The sequence below is a fragment of the Ochotona curzoniae genome, unplaced genomic scaffold (assembly GCF_017591425.1).
Source record: "Ochotona curzoniae isolate NIBS_2020 unplaced genomic scaffold, NIBS_Ocur_1.0 scaffold_4953, whole genome shotgun sequence".
Lineage (NCBI taxonomy): Eukaryota > Metazoa > Chordata > Mammalia > Lagomorpha > Ochotonidae > Ochotona > Ochotona curzoniae.
In genome coordinates, this window is record NW_024467127.1 from 1,173,315 (window position 1) to 1,193,145 (window position 19,831).

The 19,831-nt window shown below is 41.7% G+C and overlaps 1 protein-coding gene across 2 annotated transcripts in view; it reads right to left on the bottom strand.

The window, feature by feature from the left end:
* The window catches only part of LOC121150345 (contactin-associated protein-like 5), a 544,128-nt gene that overhangs the window by 206,080 nt on the left and 318,217 nt on the right, over nt 1-19,831 (bottom strand). For both annotated transcript variants that reach the window (XM_040971192.1, XM_040971191.1), the window contains exon 11: nt 7,146-7,252. In XM_040971192.1, the coding sequence (XP_040827126.1) occupies nt 7,146-7,252 (107 nt within the window). The remainder of the gene's footprint in view (nt 1-7,145; nt 7,253-19,831) is intronic.

Here is a 19,831-nt window from a genome sequence, read left to right on the forward strand (position 1 = left end):
CAGTTTACCTCTTTGGTGAAAATGGAAATAACTGGTAAAATGTTACCAAAAAAAAAAAAAAAAGAGAGAGAGAGAGAGAGAGAGTGAGTTGGGAAGGATTTAACCTAGTAATTAGGATATGCCCAGCTCCCCAATTGGGTTCAGTATCAAGTTTAAGACCCTGACTGCATCTTCTTGGCTATACAGACTCGGGGAAGAAGCGGTCCTAGTTCAGGATCTGGGTTCCTCCTGCTCACCCCATGGGTGACCTGCGTTCAAGTCCCAGCTTCTGGCTTCAGCTCCGGCACTAAGCCTACTGATGTGGGTATTTGGGTAGTGATTCAGCTAACAGAAACCATCTCCTTTCTCACTGTTTCTGCAAAAAAAAATTTTTTTTCTGAATTCAAGTTCCGTAAGAAACTCTCACTTTCTAATTCTATTGTTGCATGTTGTCTCCCTTATATTTCAATTACTGCACACGCCACCAGAGGGCAGCACAACAGTTCAGTGGGTTCAGCCATGGCCTGCAATACCAGCATCCCAGCTGTGCGCCAGTTCTAGTTCCTGCTGTACCACTTCTGCTCAGACACACCTGGGAAAGGAACAGACACGACTGTTGTGCTTCTAAGTCTACAGCCATACGGGAAACCCGGGTGGGATTTCTGGGCTGGCTCCTGGCTTAGTCCTGAAAAATGGCAGTTTAGGAGTGAAACGGCAGATTGAAAATCTTTTTCTAACTCTGCTTTTCCAATAAACAATCCGTTTAAAATGTGGACCCATGTTCTGTTTTATAGAAATCTTGTAACTTTCTCTCTTCTCTATGATTTAAAGGCAAAAAATTAAATGTCCATACATACACACACACAAACACACACACACACATACTTAGTTCAAATGCTAATGTAAATGGAATTTAATAAGTTTATTTTTGTGCAAAATTGCCTAAACCCATGAACATAGAGACCCTCAAAACTGAGGAATTTTTATGTTATAAAAATAATATATGTGCTCTTCAATTTGTTGCGACAAAATAAACTGCACTTTTAACTCAAATTTCTATCATTTGTGTGTCTGTAATGGCCTTGCACATTCTCAGACACCCACACAAGTTTATAGACAACAGACAATGACAGATAGATAAATAGATGGGGATACAGAGAATGAATATTCAGGAAATGGCATTCTGTTAACCGTCAATAACACAGTGTCTCCCACACATTGGAGGCTCTGAGGAGGGCCATGCCCTCACAATGCTCTATCACTATTTAACACCACCAGACCTTTAATTGATGCTGTTTATGCTGTTACACAAAGCAATGAACAGACTGGCAAAACTGCCAACCTTTGCCAATATTCTCTAAGTCTATAGGGAGACCAGCGCTCCTGAATTGCTAATACAGATGAAAATGGGTCCAGTGCTTTTAGAAGCCAGTCTGGCAGTACCCGGAAAGATCACATCTCACCTTTGGTCCAGCAATTGCTCTTCTAGGAATTTAAACTGCAGATACATGCTTGCTCGTAATTGCCTTATGTGGCACATACGCAAGTTTATTCACTGTGCTTTTATTTTTATAAGATTTTTTTTAAAGCCTAAAATTGCTCATCAATTGATGATACCCAAATGAATTATGGTATAAATCTACAACCACTGAAGTTAATGCCAACCCACATTCTTGCCTTTCCTTTGCTTTCTCTGGCTGTGGGTCATGACAGGGTTCCGAGTGCAAAATGCCCCATGACACATCATCCTCTCCATGCATCTCATACGATTCCCCTTGCACAGTCCCTATACTGTGGCTGTTCGCTACATTCAATTTCTCTTACGATTCTGCATTATTTTGTGTTATTTTCTGAGCATACAATGCCAGAAGCCTTTCCTTCTTGTTAATTTTATTCCTCAGACACAAAAAACAATTCCTCGGTGGCCGTAGTGTCACGCAGCGTGTTTGGCTCATTCCGTAAGTCAGACACAGACTAAAAGCTGACTTATATGGGACATACGTATGTTGTGCAACATGGAAAAACAGCCTGAAAGTTGGAGAGATCTGCCAGAACTGGCGCTGAAGAGTATGAATGTCTTGAAAAAATTCCAGATTCAGACACCACAGCAGCCCAAGGATGGAGCCTTCGTCGGTTATTTGGGCATTAATTTTCGCTATAATGTACTGATACTGAGAACACTACACACTAATTAACAGATGTAAAGCCAATTTCTCCATCTGTGCTTTCTTGATTATTTCTACATCCAGTGACTTCCAGAACAATGGAGCCCACACACATCCTAGTTTAGATAGGAGAGCAAGGTGTGATAATGTTATGGGCAAGATAATGTTGGGAAGAGGGTACGTGGACAGTCCACCATTCTAGAATCCCTCCAGTGACTGAGTGCATTTGAGATCAAGGTTCTGATGATATTTCAGGGTTAAGAAGCTACATGAAGTTTCTTCAGACCATGATAAGAAGTCTATGGAGCACTTTTTTAGAGCTGTTGTTTAGAAATACAGTATTTACTTGCTTGAAATGAATGGTGGAGCCTAAACATGCAGCATATGCAGACAGATTCCTTTATCTGAAGTCCTGGCCATGCCAATTATTGGCTGTGTGATCTTGAAATAGTTATGGGACTCCTTGGGCTACAAATCTTTCCATATCTTCAATGTTGTAATGATATCTGTTTATCATCTATCTATCTATCTATCTATCCATCCATTCATCCAATAAACTTACACAACAAAAGTTCTAATTTGGAAGCAGACAATAACATCAAGACCAAGATATATTCCCGAACGGGCCCGGTGGGGTAGCCTAGTGGTAAGTCCTCACCATGTATGCGCTGGGACCCCATATGGGTACTGGTTCCTATGCTGACTGTTGTATTTCCCATCCAGCTCCCTGCTTACAGCCTGGGAAAGCAGTCAGGAATGGCCCAAAGCCTTGGGGACCTTGTACCTGCATGGGAGACCCCGAAGAAGCTCCTGGTTTGGGATCAGCTCAACTCTGACCATTGAGGCTACTTGGAGAATGAATCAGCAGCTGGAAGATCTCTATCTCTCTGTCTATATATCTAATTTTCCAATAAAAGTAAATAAAAATTTAAAAAAAGAGAGAGAGAGAGAGAGATTCTCTAAGCTTCAAATTTAAAAACGCCTGCTCTCACACACTGTATAGAGCCAATCACCCTGGCAAAAATCTTTCTGATAATCGGAAATTGTTGAATATTGACTGGGTTGACAGGGTTCATGGGGACGGCAAACACTGCTTCACCGCTTTACCATTCATTTCTCCTTCGCAGAATTAAAAGCAATCTTGGACAGAGACCTCTAAGCGCAGCAAGGGAAAGATATGATATAACGGTCTCCAACTTGGGCTTGATGACTCATGATGGGCTCAAGTGCCCCCTGTGAAGTGGGAACTGCCCACATACACACTCTCATTTTTCTTTTGAAGATGGTTTTCACCAAAGCGTGTTTGAATCGTGTCCTAACTTGCACACCTGTGTTCACCACCCAGCATCACATAGGAAGAAACATGAAGATGAAACATCCGTGTCTTAATTGCTGACAGTAACCTACCGTATTTAAGCTTTGGCAATTCTCATGTTTAGAGAATTGGCCTTAGAGAATGTACTGTACCTCCACATCACCCGGAGATCTCCCCTACCCAGAAACACTGGACAGAAAGAAGATAATCCTATTTGACCTGAGTTAGTCTTATTAGAGAACTCTAACAGTATATAAAAACTAAATCAAATTCTAAAGTTCAACGCAACCACAAGAACACTCAAGAAGCACGCTCTCTCTCTTTTTCTCTCTCTCCAAATAGAATTGTCTGAACAATCAGAAAAACAGGCCTGGAGTATTCTGCTCATGAGTGGCTGCTTCCATAACACGTGGCCCAGCACACTGTAGACTCCGCCCTTTCCTCCACAGCGGCAATGTGGGATCGCCTTTCTACAATCTTACCTGTGGGCATCGTGCTTGCCATCCTCTGCATTTTGACAGCTTCCGCTTAGTGTGGAATGCGTACTTGGGGAGGGTACAGATGCAGGGATTGGTTGACTCCATCCACAGAGTTACCCAAAGCAAGTCTGCTCGCCCAATGGGGGAGGGAGGGGAGCATTAGTAAGAGGAAAAGCAAATTTCTGAATTTCAGGATCACCTGAGTTGTGCTAGCCCATTGTCACAGACGCACAAGCGCTTCTAATTTGCCCTGGCTCGGTGCTCAGAATGGAGGATGTATTGTGTACTGCAGGGCAGGCACAGAGCAAATTTACAGAAGGAGGAAGGGGAAGATGTGAATATAAAGAACCCTATTCTTAAGGCTCAATGTGTCAAAGTCACCTTGACAGCGTTCCTTTACAAGTCAGCAACTTGGCACTCATTTTCAATTTCACACTTGTTTTTCAAAGGCTAGAAATCTATTTTTAGCCTAATGGATGGAGTAAATGAAATAAAATCAGCATTTGTGTCTCTCAACTCTAAAATACCGTGGCTAAATTACATTTTAGAGGAAGTGAACAGAATAAGCTTTAGAAGTCATAGGAATGCTGCAATGCTGCAATGCCTTTTAGCTACGATATTGGGGGCTTTGCTTCATTTTCTTTCAGGCCCTCCTCTGTCAGCATTCAATTGATGACCATCCCAATTCCCTCTGAGCTCCTTAGAAAGAAGTGACATTAGCAATCTAAAAGGCTCTATTTGTGTGTGTGTGTGTGTGTGTGTGTGTGTGCTGCAATGTTTCTGTGAAAATATGCATTATTCTTAGCTATCTAGGTATAATATTTCTGGAATCAGACTTAAAATTTACAGCTTGGTATCTGTTGTGAATCTTACATAGAAACACATAATTTTTAAAAGATTTATTTAAATCTTTTATTTAATCTTTTATTTATTTTATCTTTTATTTATGGAAAGTCTGATATACAGAGAGGAAAAGAGACAGAAAGGAAGATCTTCCATCTGCCGATTCACTCCCCAAGTGGCCGCAATGGCCGGAGCTGAGCTGATTCAAATCCAGGAGCCAGGAGCTTCCTCCGGGTCCTCCATGTGGGTACATGGCTCCAAGGCCGTGGCCTGTCCTCCACTGCCCTCCTAGGGAACCAACAGGGAGCTTGATAGGATGCGAGACCACAGGGATTAGAACCACCACCCAAATGGGATCAGATACTTTCAAGTCAAGAACTTTAGCCACTAAGCTACCATGCCGGGCCCAGAAACATACAATTTTAGCCTAAGTTGAACACACAAGAATTTATTAGTTTTCCTTCATGGGATCTGCAAATATAGAAAGCTTTGAAGTGATGAAATTAAATCCTTATTTAAGTCTGAGTGCTCAGTAAAATTCAAATGCAATTTCTTTCATTCAAAAGATTGAAATACAAAAATAAGAGTTGAATGAGATATTTTATCATAAAGCCAGGTAATGTCTCCCTTTCCTCAGGTAATGAACAGTGACACTGCCACCCCATCGTGATCGCTGCAGCCTTGTCCTCTCTGGTTTTTTGAGCTCCTTCTCTGCCCCTGGTGAGTCTGTTCCCAGCACAGGGGAAGTTGAGTGCTAACTGATAGATCCTCAACAAGGAGTTCATCCCTGATCAGGGTCAGACCCCAGCCCAGCTGGTTCCTACCGTTAACTGCCTTTCTAGAAACGCAAGCGCCAGCCCCAAAACAGCAGTAACAGAAAAAAAAACAAAAATCCAATGAGCCCTGTCCAAGGGAGAATCCCACTGCAGTCCTCAAGACAGCTTCAGCTCAAATAGGTTTAAAACGCCCTCTGATTTGTTGATTTGACAGACTGTAATATCTTAAGAGACACACTGAGAGAATTCTCATGTTCCCATTTATCCCTGAATATCCACAGTGACTGGGTCTCGGCTGAGACAAAAGTCAGGAGACAGGAATGCGATGTAGGTTTCCCAACTGGCTGTTAGGGACTCAACTACCTGAGTCCTCAAGGACGCCACTTGGAGCTGCACATGCCCAAAGCTGGATTCAGGGACCAGGGCAGCAAGTTGAAACTTGTCATTTGAATGTGGGATTGTAGGGGTCTGCAGCATTAAGCTAACTAACCACTTCTTGTCTTGATGGTTCCTTCTTTTCAGAAAGTCCTTCTCCAACCCCTCTACATTCAAATTTCACATATTCACATATATACCTAAAGCCACAAGCAGCACCCTCAGATCCACCTGTATTATTTATATTTCGAATCCATTTTGCACAGAATGCATACAGGGCTCTTCTCAATGGATACCTTGATCTTCTCTATACCACGCTTTGTTCAGTGTTCAGTTCAACTTTAAAACGCTGTGTGACTTAGGGCCCGTCTGACGCATTCCCTCCTGCTCCTCAGCTGGTATCCTTTGAACAAGCTGTGCTATGCCACTCTCTGCTCCTCCAGCCATGTGGAACAACTTGCACACTCAGTTTCCCCAGGATACTGATGTGCTTTAGGCTTCAGTGTATTCCTTTGCTTGTGAGTACCTTTCTTGCTTTCCTGCTGTCATTTACATCAAGATAGTTCAAATCTTCTATATAGAGGTTTCACAACTCCATGGTGAACAAACCATCATCTATACATCTCACCAATACTCAGGTGTCGTTGTCACACCTACCATGGTTAGACTGCACATCTTCCTCAACGAAGTTGGACTGTACCTGTGTGACTGTATTTGCCCAGTGGAAGGTTGCCACAAGTGCCACATTCAGGTAGAAGCCTTGAAAAGCTAGCAATGCTCCCTTGTATCTGCTTCTCCCTGCGATGGTAACTTACCAGATGATGGGGCCTCACTATCTCAGAATGAGGGTTTTGTTGAAGAAGATCTCCCCTCAATGCATGACAGGCAAGCAGCACAAGTAACCATGAAGTGATCAGTGAAGTGGGAGGTTGTTGATTCCAACAGAGTAACTTAGCTCATCCACACAATACCGTTGTCTGAATAACTATCCCTTGTGTTCCTGAAGCACCTTCGTTTCTCTCATTCTCAATCGTTATCTAATTCTATTCCTTGCTGGTAGACCATGGACTCCATATGCATACGGATTGTATCTTGGCTACTCACCAGAATTTGGCACAAGCATCCCTCAGAAAACACACACATGCAGTGACTTAACAAGAAGGGCTCACTCTGCACTGCATGCACCTTGATGCTGACGCTGGTATCTACTCACAGTTATGGCAGGTAGCACCAGTGTAGCCTGTGTCACTGCAGTTACAATGGAAGGTGGACCAGGACTGAGAGCAGCTCCCTCCATGTTCACAGTGGTTTGGCAAACACCTAAAGGGAGAGAATTAAGAGCAAAGAGGTTAAAGCATGTCCTTTGGAACAGCTGCATACCATTTTTCAAATCAGCAGTGTCCTTAAGATTTGTTTATTTTTATTGGAAAGACAGGTTTACAGTAAAGGAGAGACAGAAGGAAGGATCTTCTGTCTGCTGCCCTTGCTAAAGCCAGGTGTTTCCTCCAGGTCTCCCACATGGGTGGGTGCAGGATTCAAAGGCTTTGGGCCTTTCTTTACTGATTTCCCAGGCCACAAAAAGGAAGTTAGAAGGGAAGTGGACATGAAAACAGGACATGAAACAGCACCCATATGGGATACTGGCACTTACAAGGATTTACCCACTAGCCCATTGATCCAAGCCAACAGGCCTACCCACATGGGAGGAAGCTGCAGGCTCCTGCACTCCACATGGTGCAGGATTGCTCATTTTGGCCATTTAAACTAAGATCCTTAGTATATACATCTGTATGTTACACTGAACAATGTTTTTAGTAGAAATATTACAAATTATCTACAATATTCATAGAATTTGTTGGCGAACGCCTTTAGATGGCTCCATCTGAAGGGTGTCACTGCAGTTATGAAAATGAAGGACCGGGCCTGGTGCGGTGGCTCAGTGGTTAAGGTCCTCGCCTTGCATGCCCGGGATCCCATATGGGCGCCGGTTCTAATCCTGGCAGCCCTGCTTCCCATCCAGCTCCCTGCTTGTGGCCTGGGAAAGCAGTCGAGGACAGCCCAAAGCTTTGGGACCCTGCACCCGTGTGGGAGACCCGGAAGAGGTTCCTGGATCCTGGCTTCAGATCAGCATAGCATCAGCTGTTGCGCTCATTTGGGGAGTGCATCATCAGACGGAAGATCTTCCTCTCTGTTTCTCCTCTCTGTATATCCGCCTTTCCAATAAAAATAAAATAAATCTTTAAAAAAAAAAAACAAAGGACCTTTTTTGTATAAGAAATTTTCGATTTCAGGAAGACATGCTAGGGTGCTTTTAAAAAATTCGTGTTGAATCTCTTCATGGATTTCAAAGCATATTGCCCTAAAATTAATTTGATTTAAGTTTTGTTTCTTCATCAATTTTTAAATACACTTGTCTGTGTTCGCGCTCCAGCTCAGCCATGTGCTGTGTAGAGTCCTTTCCTCGTGACCTTTAATATCACAGTCAAACATTTCATTGTTGCCACCGTGAGATGTAGGTGTTCAGTAAATGTAGGTAACAGAACTAAGAATAAAAGCCATGATAAATACTGTCATTCTTTTAGATAATCTTTCTGTGAGTCTAAGGGTTAGCATTACGTTATCTACAAATTAAGAAAACATGAAGAATGAAGCTAATTAGGTGTTATAATATACTAAATGTGCCCATTGTGGAAACACCAAGAATCTGAGGCAAGAAATATATGCTGATTTATTCTAATGCTCTAATAGGTAGAAAACCCTCCAGCAAAAAAATGCTTCAGAAACCACAATTTAGTATCCATGCAGAAGTTCAGACATTTCAATAGAAATTTTCTGCTCAGCACAGCAAACCTATAATACGCTGACACCACTGGTGTTGGGAAAAAGCTTGCTGATAACTTCATGATATTCAAATTTCCAAATCTCCATGCATGGAGAAGTAGAATGCAAACACAAACTTATTTTGTTGTGAGTATTTTTGAAATCCATGTCTTAATTATTCTAATGTGTTCAACTTTCATGTACTTTAACACCCTCATGTGGCTCAACGTATGGAAAACAGTGTGTGGCGGGGAAGGAACTAGGATAGCAATTATAGAAACTGTTAAAAATGAAAACAAAAACCTGAGTCTCTGCCACAAATTCAACCCCTCTTGATTGGTACCCAATCTTGGTAGAGAAGCAGACAAAGAGGGCTGCGGCTCAAGTGATGTGCGACACCTCCCTGCACTCCTGTACCATGGAGGAGGTACGGTAAACTCAGAGCATCGATTTCCTCATCACCACAATCTTAGCATGGAGCTTGACTCTGGTCCTGTGAGTCTGCTCTCAACCCAGAGAAGAACATCTGGCTTCAGGACGCATGGCGGGAAGAGCAGAGCTGACCCATGGAGCCCGAAGGACATGGAATGTGAACTCTGATGATAAGCCTGCAGCTTGTCCCTGCTCCTTCCCAAATGTGGCTGTGCCCATGGATCTTCTAAGGGATGCTTTCATCTCTGTTATAGTCATTAAGATAACCTGAACTCCTTCCAGGAATATCCTCATTTCACTCAGGTTAGTTCAAGTTCGAACTAACAGGATCTCAAAAAAGAAACAAAACACATCTATCCGCACTTTATAATCTGAGGCATCCAAACCTCATTAGGCCAATAGGCAGAGAGAGATTGTAGCGGTAAGCAATAAATATGAACTGTGAAACATCTTTAATAAGCCCACACAGACTTTGTATTGCAATATTAACAAACTCCATTTACCAATAAAACTGTGCACTGGAAATTCATTTCCCCACAGGCAATCAAAGGACAGATGATGTAGTGAAATGGAAGGAAATATTACTTGGGAAAGGGAAAATGTGATGTTCCTAGAGTGAGACAAGATGATGAATGAATACTTTGAGGGCTGCCTTGGAGCTGGGTTCAGTTCAGTTCGTTGCACACTATGCTTAGACAATCTCATCTGTAAAGTCAGTGCTTGAAATAAAAGATGCATAAGGCCAAGTTGCTTACTTTAACAAAGACAGTTTATAAATGTGATTTCCATTTCCTTAAATAGGTTCATTTTAACCAGTGTTTTCTTTCCTTCTTTCTCTATTTATCATGAACTTCACATTTAAAGATATGAACCTAGAAAGGGAAGCGCACTGAACGTGTTGTGGGGGTCATTACATGCTCAGGTGTAAGGTCTTTAACTCCACTTGCCAAGGTCAAGGTCTGTAACCTTGCATGCACTTATGCAGACTGAGAAGGGCGGATGTGGCTTCCTCTGATACACAGTGTTAAACAAAGACGACTTTCGACGTGCACACGATGGCTTTTTGCACCTCTCCAAGAGCCCAGCTAAGCTGCTATTGACTTTGGAGCTGTTTTAGATGATGGGGATTAGTTAAAAGAAGGGCACAGACGAGTTGGAAGCAGAAGGGAAAAAGGAGAAAGCCATAGGGATGAAAGTTATTATGGTATTTGATAGTTGTCCAGGGAGAGTGATTCCCCAGAGGATAAAGATCGAATCATTTGGGTGAAGACTAGAGGCAGGTGTTTCTCAGAATTGAAGCCAGAATCCAATTTGAAGCATCCTGGCAAGCAAACTTTGAGTAGAGCCATCTCACCCCTCTTTTTTTAACATCAAAATTATAAACTCTTTCTTTCTGCCACTGAATGTCAGTTTCATAAGTGTATTGGAAACAGTGATGGAAAAAATAGCCTTTTGTACAGCACAAAGACAGATTCAAAGTTTTAAGGAAGACAGACACTCAATAAATGGTTGTTGATTAAATGAGTGGCTGCGTGGCTGGATGAATGAATACTGCAAGGGAGCGACAGCCAGCGGAGCAGTTTGTATTTTACTGTGCTTCTTCAGTTAACCACTAACTGGAGTGCACTGGGCTTACTTTTACCTGCTGACCACTGAGCACCATGATGAGCTCATTGTGAAAGAGAGAAGAGCCTTGCTTTTGCTGCTTTTCTAAGTGGTGAGGAAATGGTGAAGCAAGAAAGAACAGCCCTTTGTGCAGAACAGGCAAGGATTGATCTGGATGGGAACCCTGTGCAGTGGCCGTTTTAGGGTATTAGTAAATGATGCACTTTCGCTTGATTCCTGATGGATATTTGAGCTGCAGTGTAGGTCACTAATAATTTTGTTACAGAAATACTTGGAAGGGACCGGCAGCGTGGCCTAGTAGCTAAAGTCCTCGCCTTGAATGTGCCAGGATCCCATACGGGCGCTGGTTCTAATCCCGGCAGCTCCACTTCCATCCAGCTCCTTGCTTGTAGCCTGGGAAGGCAGTCCAGGATGGCCCGATGCTTTGGGTTACTGCACCCATGTAGGAGACCTGGAGGAGGTTCCTGGCTCCTGGCTCTGGATCGGCATAGCACTGGCCGTTGCACTCACTTGGGGAGTGAATCATCGGATGGAAGATCTTCCTCTCTATCTCTTCTCCTCTCTGTATATGTGACTTTGTAATAAAAATAAATATATTAAAAAAAAAAGAAATACTTGGAAAAATAATTGTCCCCAGAATGAGTTATACACAAAGAATTTTTGCATGATGGCACTTAGAGTTCTTTTGGGGTAATAACAGATTTTCTGGATAAAATCTAAACATGCATTTTGTTGGTTGTAATGAGATGAAAAGAAATCTGCTACGAAACCATCCTAAAAAAATCCCCCACAACAGAGAAATCAAGTTTTAATTGTATTTTAAAACTTCTTAATTATTCATTTTTGGAACCTTTGAAAAACAGCAATCAAGAAAGCAGCCCGTGCACCTGCTCAGTTCTTGCATTGCTGTGTGCCCTTCTCTATCTACTTAAGTAGCACCATAAGATTACAGGACCTATTCCAAAGTGAGCATCCCTTGACAATTGAAGACCTCCTCCTTTGGAGAAGCCTAACAATCATTATCCGGGATCTTAATTTGCTGCATATTTGCTTATTAACGTATTACACATGTTCTAAGCCTATTTAAGTTAACCTGATTGCTTCTTTGTTTTTAATACTAAGGTAAGAAATACTACAGGCTATGCTTTCTTCTTGTAGCAAGACCTCTTGCATTAGTTTTTGCAAACCACTAAAGATAGAACCATTTAACCTAAGTCTGTTGCATACGTGATATAAATAAATCCAATCATTTGGGGAGGAGAAACAAGATGAATGAATAGGTAAGAACATGTTGAAACAAAATTTCTTTGGGGATCTCCCCACTCGAACTGCCGAACTGCCGAACTCAGAATCCTAACCATGAAAAGACAGAGGACAGAACAAGTCAATCACCTCAGCCATATGTTGGCAGTGAAAAACTGGGCAAATGGAGACTTTGAGATGGACTATGTCAATCAGTGGATTCTTCAATGACCTCATTGTGTTTAGAATGGTGAGACTGGCAGGAATTCATAACTGCTGAACTATCAAAACCACTTGAGCAAGATCCTCTGAGCATGCCCCACATCAGGGACCTGGGGCAGGTGGGAGACTGGATGGAGCTTCTCCCTTAAAATCCCCCCTTTACCTCAGATACATGAAGGAAACAATGTGGAATTAATAGTCTTACCCACTTTCCTGTAGCCCTTGAACCTTTTTACCCTAACTAACTATGTAAAGATTGGCAAAAATATAATTAAAAATGGAAAAAGTAAACAAATAAACAAAAAGAACATGTTGAAAAAGTTGGAGAATCATTACACAGGGTGAAGCTGAGGTGATGATCCTGGGAAATAGGAGGGAATGGGCCAACAGTAGAGGGACACCTGGAGGCCCATGGACACTGGGAAGCAGCAGAGACAGCAGAGTGCCGTTGCAGGGCCCAGATACCCCAGTGGTGTTCGGCGAATGACATTCGGAGCTTCACCACTGGTCAAGTAGGAAGGGGCATGCACTGGGAGCTCAGTAGGTAAACTCGGGTACAGAACTGACTTTCCTGCTGCTCTGCTTGATTTGATCATGAGAGAAGCAGAGTGACACAGCCCAAGCAAGCAAGCACATTGACAGAGTGGATTTCACAGAACAGACTTCCACCAGTGCTCATCAGGGGCCATTGTGTACTGAGGAAAAGACCGTGGGACTGGAGGAATGATAGTAAACTGTGCAAATCCTAAGGCGGGAGTGACCTCTTTTTGACTCAATGCATTGCATTGGTCCCACAGGGAAACAGAACATACTTGGCATCCTACAAGATCCATCAGGATAAAGTCCTTATGGCTTCCACAACTAATGACCAGCAGACCAAAGGTTCCACCAATGCTATATCAGGTGCCATTTTGCATACTGAGGAAAAGCCTGTGGTGTTGAAGGAACAGCCACTAGTGCTACAGGCATTAAGCCAAGAGTTAACTTACTTCGGCTTCAATATACAGCACTCATCTCACAGGGAAACTAGTAAATAGTAAACGCTGCAGGTTCCACACAAAATACGTCCAGATGACCTTCAGAGATAACGGCAAGCAGGTTCCAGCAAGACCAGTACCACTGACAACCCAGTGACTTAGGACGTCTGGTGTCTTCTGATCCCAGGCACTGATTGAACCGGCAGTGGGAGAAAGATTGTGCAGGCAATGGTGTGGTTGGAGCACAGGATCGCAGTGGCTGGAGAGTGGTAAGCCAGAATCTGGGGCTACAAAGACTGTGGAGGATGCCAAGATCAAAAGCCTGAGACTGAAACTTGCAGGTTGCAAATGACTGTAAACAAAGAACTGGGTACCAAATGCAATCAGTAAAAGTGATCTGTAGACCTGCACAACTTTGAAGGCAGCCCAGAGGAGAGGAATCTGCTAACTGGCATATAACAGTGACCAAGAGCAAAAGAAGAGACAGAGGCGCAGTGGATATTACTGATGCCGCCTCCACAAAGGGGCAAATCTCAGATTTAACAGAAGAATTGAGGAAATGGAGGATAAAGAATTGTAAAAATGTGTTATAAAGCTGTTTCTCAACAACAAGAAGTACATACAAGAGTTCAAGGAATTTAAGGATTTGGTCACACAGTAGATAACAACACTGAAACAAAATCAAGCAGAATTGTTAGAAATGAAGGACACAATGGAGCAAAATAAAAATTCAGTGGAGAACCACAAAAATAGAATGAACAAGGCAGAAGAAAGAATCTCAGAATTGGAAGAAGAACTAAGTCAAGCTAAAAAAAAAGTATTCAAGAATTAATGGACATGATGAAAAGGATAAATATAAGAGTTATAAGAAGGCACAGACAGAGAAGCTGGGTTTAAAAATGTATTGATTGAGATAATAAAGGAAAACTTCCTTAACCGGCAGAAAGAATTAAGAATCAAAATATATTATGATACAGAACCCCAAACAGGATTGACCAAAAGCAACCTTCGTTACAACACATAAGTAAACTCTCTTCAGTTGAACACAAGGAAAAGATTCTTAAATATGTACATGAAAAAAATCAATTCTCATACAGAGGAACCTCAGTAAGACAGCTGACCTCTCAGAGGAAACCATACAAACCAGAAAAAAATGGAGTGACATAATTCACATTCCAAAAGAAAAAAAAAAAAAAAGTCAGTCCAGAATAACGTATGCAGCAAAGCTTTTCTTTGTCTTTGAGAATGAAATAAAATTCTTCCATAGTAAAGAAAAGCTCGAAGAATTTGCATCTTCCAGACATGCCCTACAAATGACACTTAAAGATATTGTAGACAAAAATAATAGTACCTCCCAAAATCAAAGGCAAACATGGAGAATGTCCCAATAAAATATTAAAAGACTACAGTAAACATTAAACAAACCATTGGTAAAATGACAGGACCAAACTACTTCCTATCAATGCTAAAATTTAATTGCATAAGCTCATCAATGGACAGTCATAGATTAACGAACTGAATCAAACAAAAAACCCATCTATCTGTTGCCTGCAGAAGACACAGCTCCCTATCTATGATATGCAGAAACTTGGGTCTGGCACGGTAACCTAGCAGCTAAAGTCCTCACCTTGCACGCCTTGGGATCCCATATGGGCTCTAGTTCTAATCCCGGAAGCCCTGTTCCCTTTTTGCTCCCTGCTTTGGGCCTGGAAGAGCAGTCAAGGATGGCCCAAAGCCTTGGGACCCTGCATTTGCATGGGAGATCTGGAAGAGGCTCTGAGTTCCTGGCTTCGGGTCAGCGTAGCTCCAACCTTAGCAGCCACTTGGGGAGTAAATCAATGGACAGAAGATATTCTCCTCCTCTCTGTGCATCTGACTTTGCAATAAAATAAATCTTAAAAAAAAGATATGCAGAAATTGGAAAAGGATAGAAAAAATATTTCAGGGTTAAGGGAAAGAAAAATCAGCAGCTGTAGCCATGCTTGTATCAGATAATATAGATCTTGATGTGAATAACATTAAAGCAATGAGGAAGGATACTACGTAATCATCAAAGGATCCATTCAGCAAGAGATCGCCTTACTAGTTCCTTCCCCTTTTTTTTTCATCTCTAATTTTTCTTGGTTTGTCTCTCTTGCATTTCATTGTTAGTCTGGCTAAAATTCGTTATTTTTCTCTTCTTCTCAAAAGATGGCACATACTTGTTGCAATTTGTAGTTTGCTAGTTTCAATTCCATTTTCATTTGCTGTGATTTTTATCATTTCTTGCTTCGTGCACTTTTATTGTTACATTATTAGATAACGTCTTAGAGATATGTTGTGCTTTCTGAGCACCTGATGCTATAAATGTGCTTCTCAGTATTGTTTTTGCCATATCTCATGGGGTTTGATATTTCTGTTTTTATTTTCTTTCCTTCAAAAACATGGTTTTTTTCAATTTATTTGGGGACACACAGGTCGTACAATAGCATCCTTTTCTTCAAGAAGGTATTTGATTTTTCTTTTCATGTCTTCAGTGACATATTATGCATTCAGTAACATGTTACTTAACTTTCTGGTGAGTATTCTATTTTTCTTCCTGTTGTTGCTTTTGTCATCTGACTTTTCATTTAAGTGGATATACAGTAACTATGGGACAGAGACTATCATATTCAGATATGAAGATATAATGCAGTATGCATCTCTACCTCCAAATGAAAGATGGACTCCCAATGAAACTGTAAAATAGATCTTGACAATAGGGTGTCAGATCCTCTGCCATTGTCCATACCTATAATATCAGGATACTTTTAAATGGCAAAATGCTGGATTTAGGACATTTTATGAAGGATTGTACTATTATAATAATAATATTGGGACATCAGTGGAGGGTAAGGGATTTGGAGGGAGAGGGAAAATCCCAGAGCCTATGGAACTCTATCATAAAAAAATAAACCAAGTAAATACATTTTTAAAAACTGGAAAAACACCTAATCGTTGTTTCATCTCACAAATGCAGAATAATTCAGGGTACCTAATATCTGTAAAGCAAGTGGAAAAGACATTCAGAATGTACTTTTGGTGTTTAGATAGGGGTTTCTTGTTTCTTGCTTCCTGCCGGTCACTTTGGGTGCTGGGGAGGCCCTTAGTGGAGCATCAGCGTGTCAGCATGCTTCCCCAGCTAACCGGGGAGCTTTGCACCCAAATCCTCAGGACTTAGTACGCTTTCTCCAGCCACCCAAGTTTGCTTTTTTATTCCAGAAATGCTGGGCTTTAATTCTCCAAAGGTAATGAAACTCCTAGGATCAATAGTGTGAGTTGAAGAAGTGATATGATATGAAAGTGGGAAAAAATATTGCCCCAAAACTGTACTCACAGCCTCATTAATAATGCAATATTTTTTTGCTCTTATTTTCTTGGAATAAATGAGCATTTCTGAGCTTAAAAATGTGTATCCATGTATGTTTGGATTTCCTAGGACTAAAACTCACTATTCCAAGAGGAGGATTTCCCAAGACCTCAAACAGATTGGTATCAAGTGTATTGATCACTACTCAGGGTTTTAATTTCTTACATATTTGTCTATTTATGCATTGTGCGTAAAAAGGAGTATTAAATTTCCCCCTTGTTCCAATAAAAGTGTCCTGCCAAAAGTAAGTTTTTGAATTGACTTCCCTTGGCGCAAAATTGGAATAAAAAGTTTGATTTTGCATGCTTCTCTATAGTTTTCTGTTTTGTTAAGATTTATTTCTTTTTATTGGAAAGGTGGATTTAGAGAGTGAAGGAAAGACAGAAAGATCTTCTCTCCCCTGATTTACTACCCACATGAACAAAACAACTGGAGTTCAGCCAGTCCTATGCCAGACTCCTGGAGATTCTTCCATATCTCTAATGTGGATCCAGGGTCCCGAGATCATTGCTTTCCCAGGGAAACGGAACAGCCGCAACATGAACTGGCTATGGTACAGGATCCCGGCACATGCAAGGAGAGGACATTAGCCACTAAGCTACCATGCCGGGCACTCTTCTCTAGTTTTTGAAAAACTTTACTAGAGTATGGGTCTTGGAAATTCCGATTCAACTTGTGTTTAGCTGAAAATACAGTGTTTTGTCAAACTTTATTCTAAGTATTTTCCCGACAGTTGTAGTACTATCAATTCTGTGACTATTCTGAAATTTATGTGTGACATTTCACATCTTTTCATTTGATTATTAGTTACAATCATTGTCTACTTTCCTGTTGGTCTTCTTAGTTTGTAGTTTTTAAACTTTTTATTTAGTAGAGACACTGAATCTTTGGCTATGATATTTAATGGGAATAAATGCTCCCTCCCCACAAAGGTCAATCAATTACTAAAGATTGTGACAGGTCAGAGATTTAGACTTTGAATTGAAATTTTCGTTTAGCTCCTTTAATAATATAAAATTAAATATTACTTTTCTGGACCTAAGGATTTTTTTAAGTATCTTTATTTGTCTGCAATGAAGACTAGCAGTTACGAAGAGACAGGAGAAAGTGTTGGAGATTTCCAGCCAACTGGTCACTCTCCAAATGGTCTTTAAAGCCAGGGTTACATCAGCCCATAGGCAGGAGCCAGAAGCTCCATCTGGGTCCCCCATATTGGTAGCCAGGGCCCATGCACCTGGAGCATCATTTTCTGGTTTTCCAGGCAAGTTAGCAATGAAATAAATCAGAAGCCAGACAGCTGGGTCAGGAACTGGTGTTCTGAGGTTTGATGCCGGCACTGCAAGCAATGGTTTAATACACTGAGCCATAATGACTGACAGCTCCTGGATATTAAGGTTCTAAATACTTGTGATGTTCTGTTTTTTTAATGCAGCAAAATGATGCATTTAGAGAGTAAATAAAATACATTATCAACATTGTTTAGGATATCTGAAGGTATGTATTTGAAAACTATACCCATAAAGTGTCTTAAACATCCCAAAGCACCCTTGGAGCTGGTAGTTAAAACCTGCCTGACTTAAAAATACAGTGAGATTTTGTAAGATGACCTTTTTAACAAAGAGGAAGGACATGAAAACAAGCAAAGAGAACTGGGACATCACATGAATAAAGAAACAGACCATTGAATGTACAATCTTTTAAAAAATCAATATCACTTTTGAAGAACCAAAAATAAAGCTTGTGAAACATCTGTTACGCATCTCCTGTATGGGCACACACCTTCTTCCTTAGAATCTGATGGGCTCCTGTTTCAGACTTGAAATTCTGTCTTCCACTCAGCCCCAGGATGAGTCTATCTGGACCAGAGTAAAGGCCCAAAATCATGGGGTTGCGAATTGTAGCAGAAAATGAGAGAGGAGTTAGTGGGTAGTAGGCAGTTAGGGTATTCTGGGTCCCTGAGTAAAAGAGAATTTCCCCACCATGTCTTGAACTCACCAGGGCACGTCTCTTCCAAGGGACAGAGGTGCTATTAGCATATCAATTCCCCACCTGAAGTATCGGCCATTACCTCAGCTATTGTGGGAGGGCCTCAGGCTGATCTCTTTATCATTGAAAGGAGTAATACACATCGCCTAAGGCCTGGAATGTCCTATGTCTGGTATCTCTGTGACCTTTTGTCCCAAGGCCAGGTACCTTGGAAATCAGGAACTTTCTTTGTTTATGGAGAAACATCTTTGAGGGAAACCTTTAAAAGGTGCATTCCCCACCATTCATTCGGGTTTTGCTTCTTTGCCTCCTGCCACTATGGCAGAGCACTAGGGTTCTTTTTACTTTTCCTCCTGCCACTATGGCAGGAGGTAAGGGTCTTTTCTATCTCAAAACCCCCTCCCGTCGTTAGGACGGGAGTCTTCTTTTCTCAGCCTTTCTAATAAATCCTGCTTTAAAACTAAACTGTGTCCGCATGAAAATTCTTCTTTCCTGCGAGACAAGAATTTGAGGTTGCTGCCATACTCGGAGTCAAAATTCCTGCAACAAAAACACACTTGCTGGCTTTGCAAGGTGCCATTCGTCTCTGGAGGACAGTGCACAGACATGGTTGCTATGGTGGCCACCGAGGTGTGCAGTGGACTCTCCCTGTGGTGCCTAAAGTTCCCGATACTGAGTGACTCCCAGCTCACCAGCCAGAGCAGCATGGGCAGGCAGACTCCCTCCAGCATCCTCATTAAGCCCATCAAATACGACCGGGGGGTGGTGGGGGGTAGGGGGTTCGGGGGAGGCAGCATTGCACCCCTTTGGAACAAAGCCCATCTGCTAATATACTCCTAATGACCACTATCCATTATAGCCCTCTATCTAGCTCTGTGTTTATAATAGTCACTTGCAAAAATTAAAAGAAACAATTCTCTAAGAAAAGTATTCCTGTGCGTGCCTGACATAACACTGTTCATCAACCAAAAGAAAAATAAATAAATAAAAAGATAAGCCTCATCTTTAGCAATTCACTTTTTTTTTTTTTTAAATTGGAAAGGCGGATATACAGAGAGGAGAGACAGAGAGGAAGATCTTCTGTCCGATGATTCACTCCCCAAGTGAGTGCAATGGCCGATGCTATGCCGGTCCGAAGCCAGGAGCCTCTTCCGGGTCTCCCAAGTGGGTGCAGGGTCCCAAAGCTTTGGGCCGTCCTCGACTGCT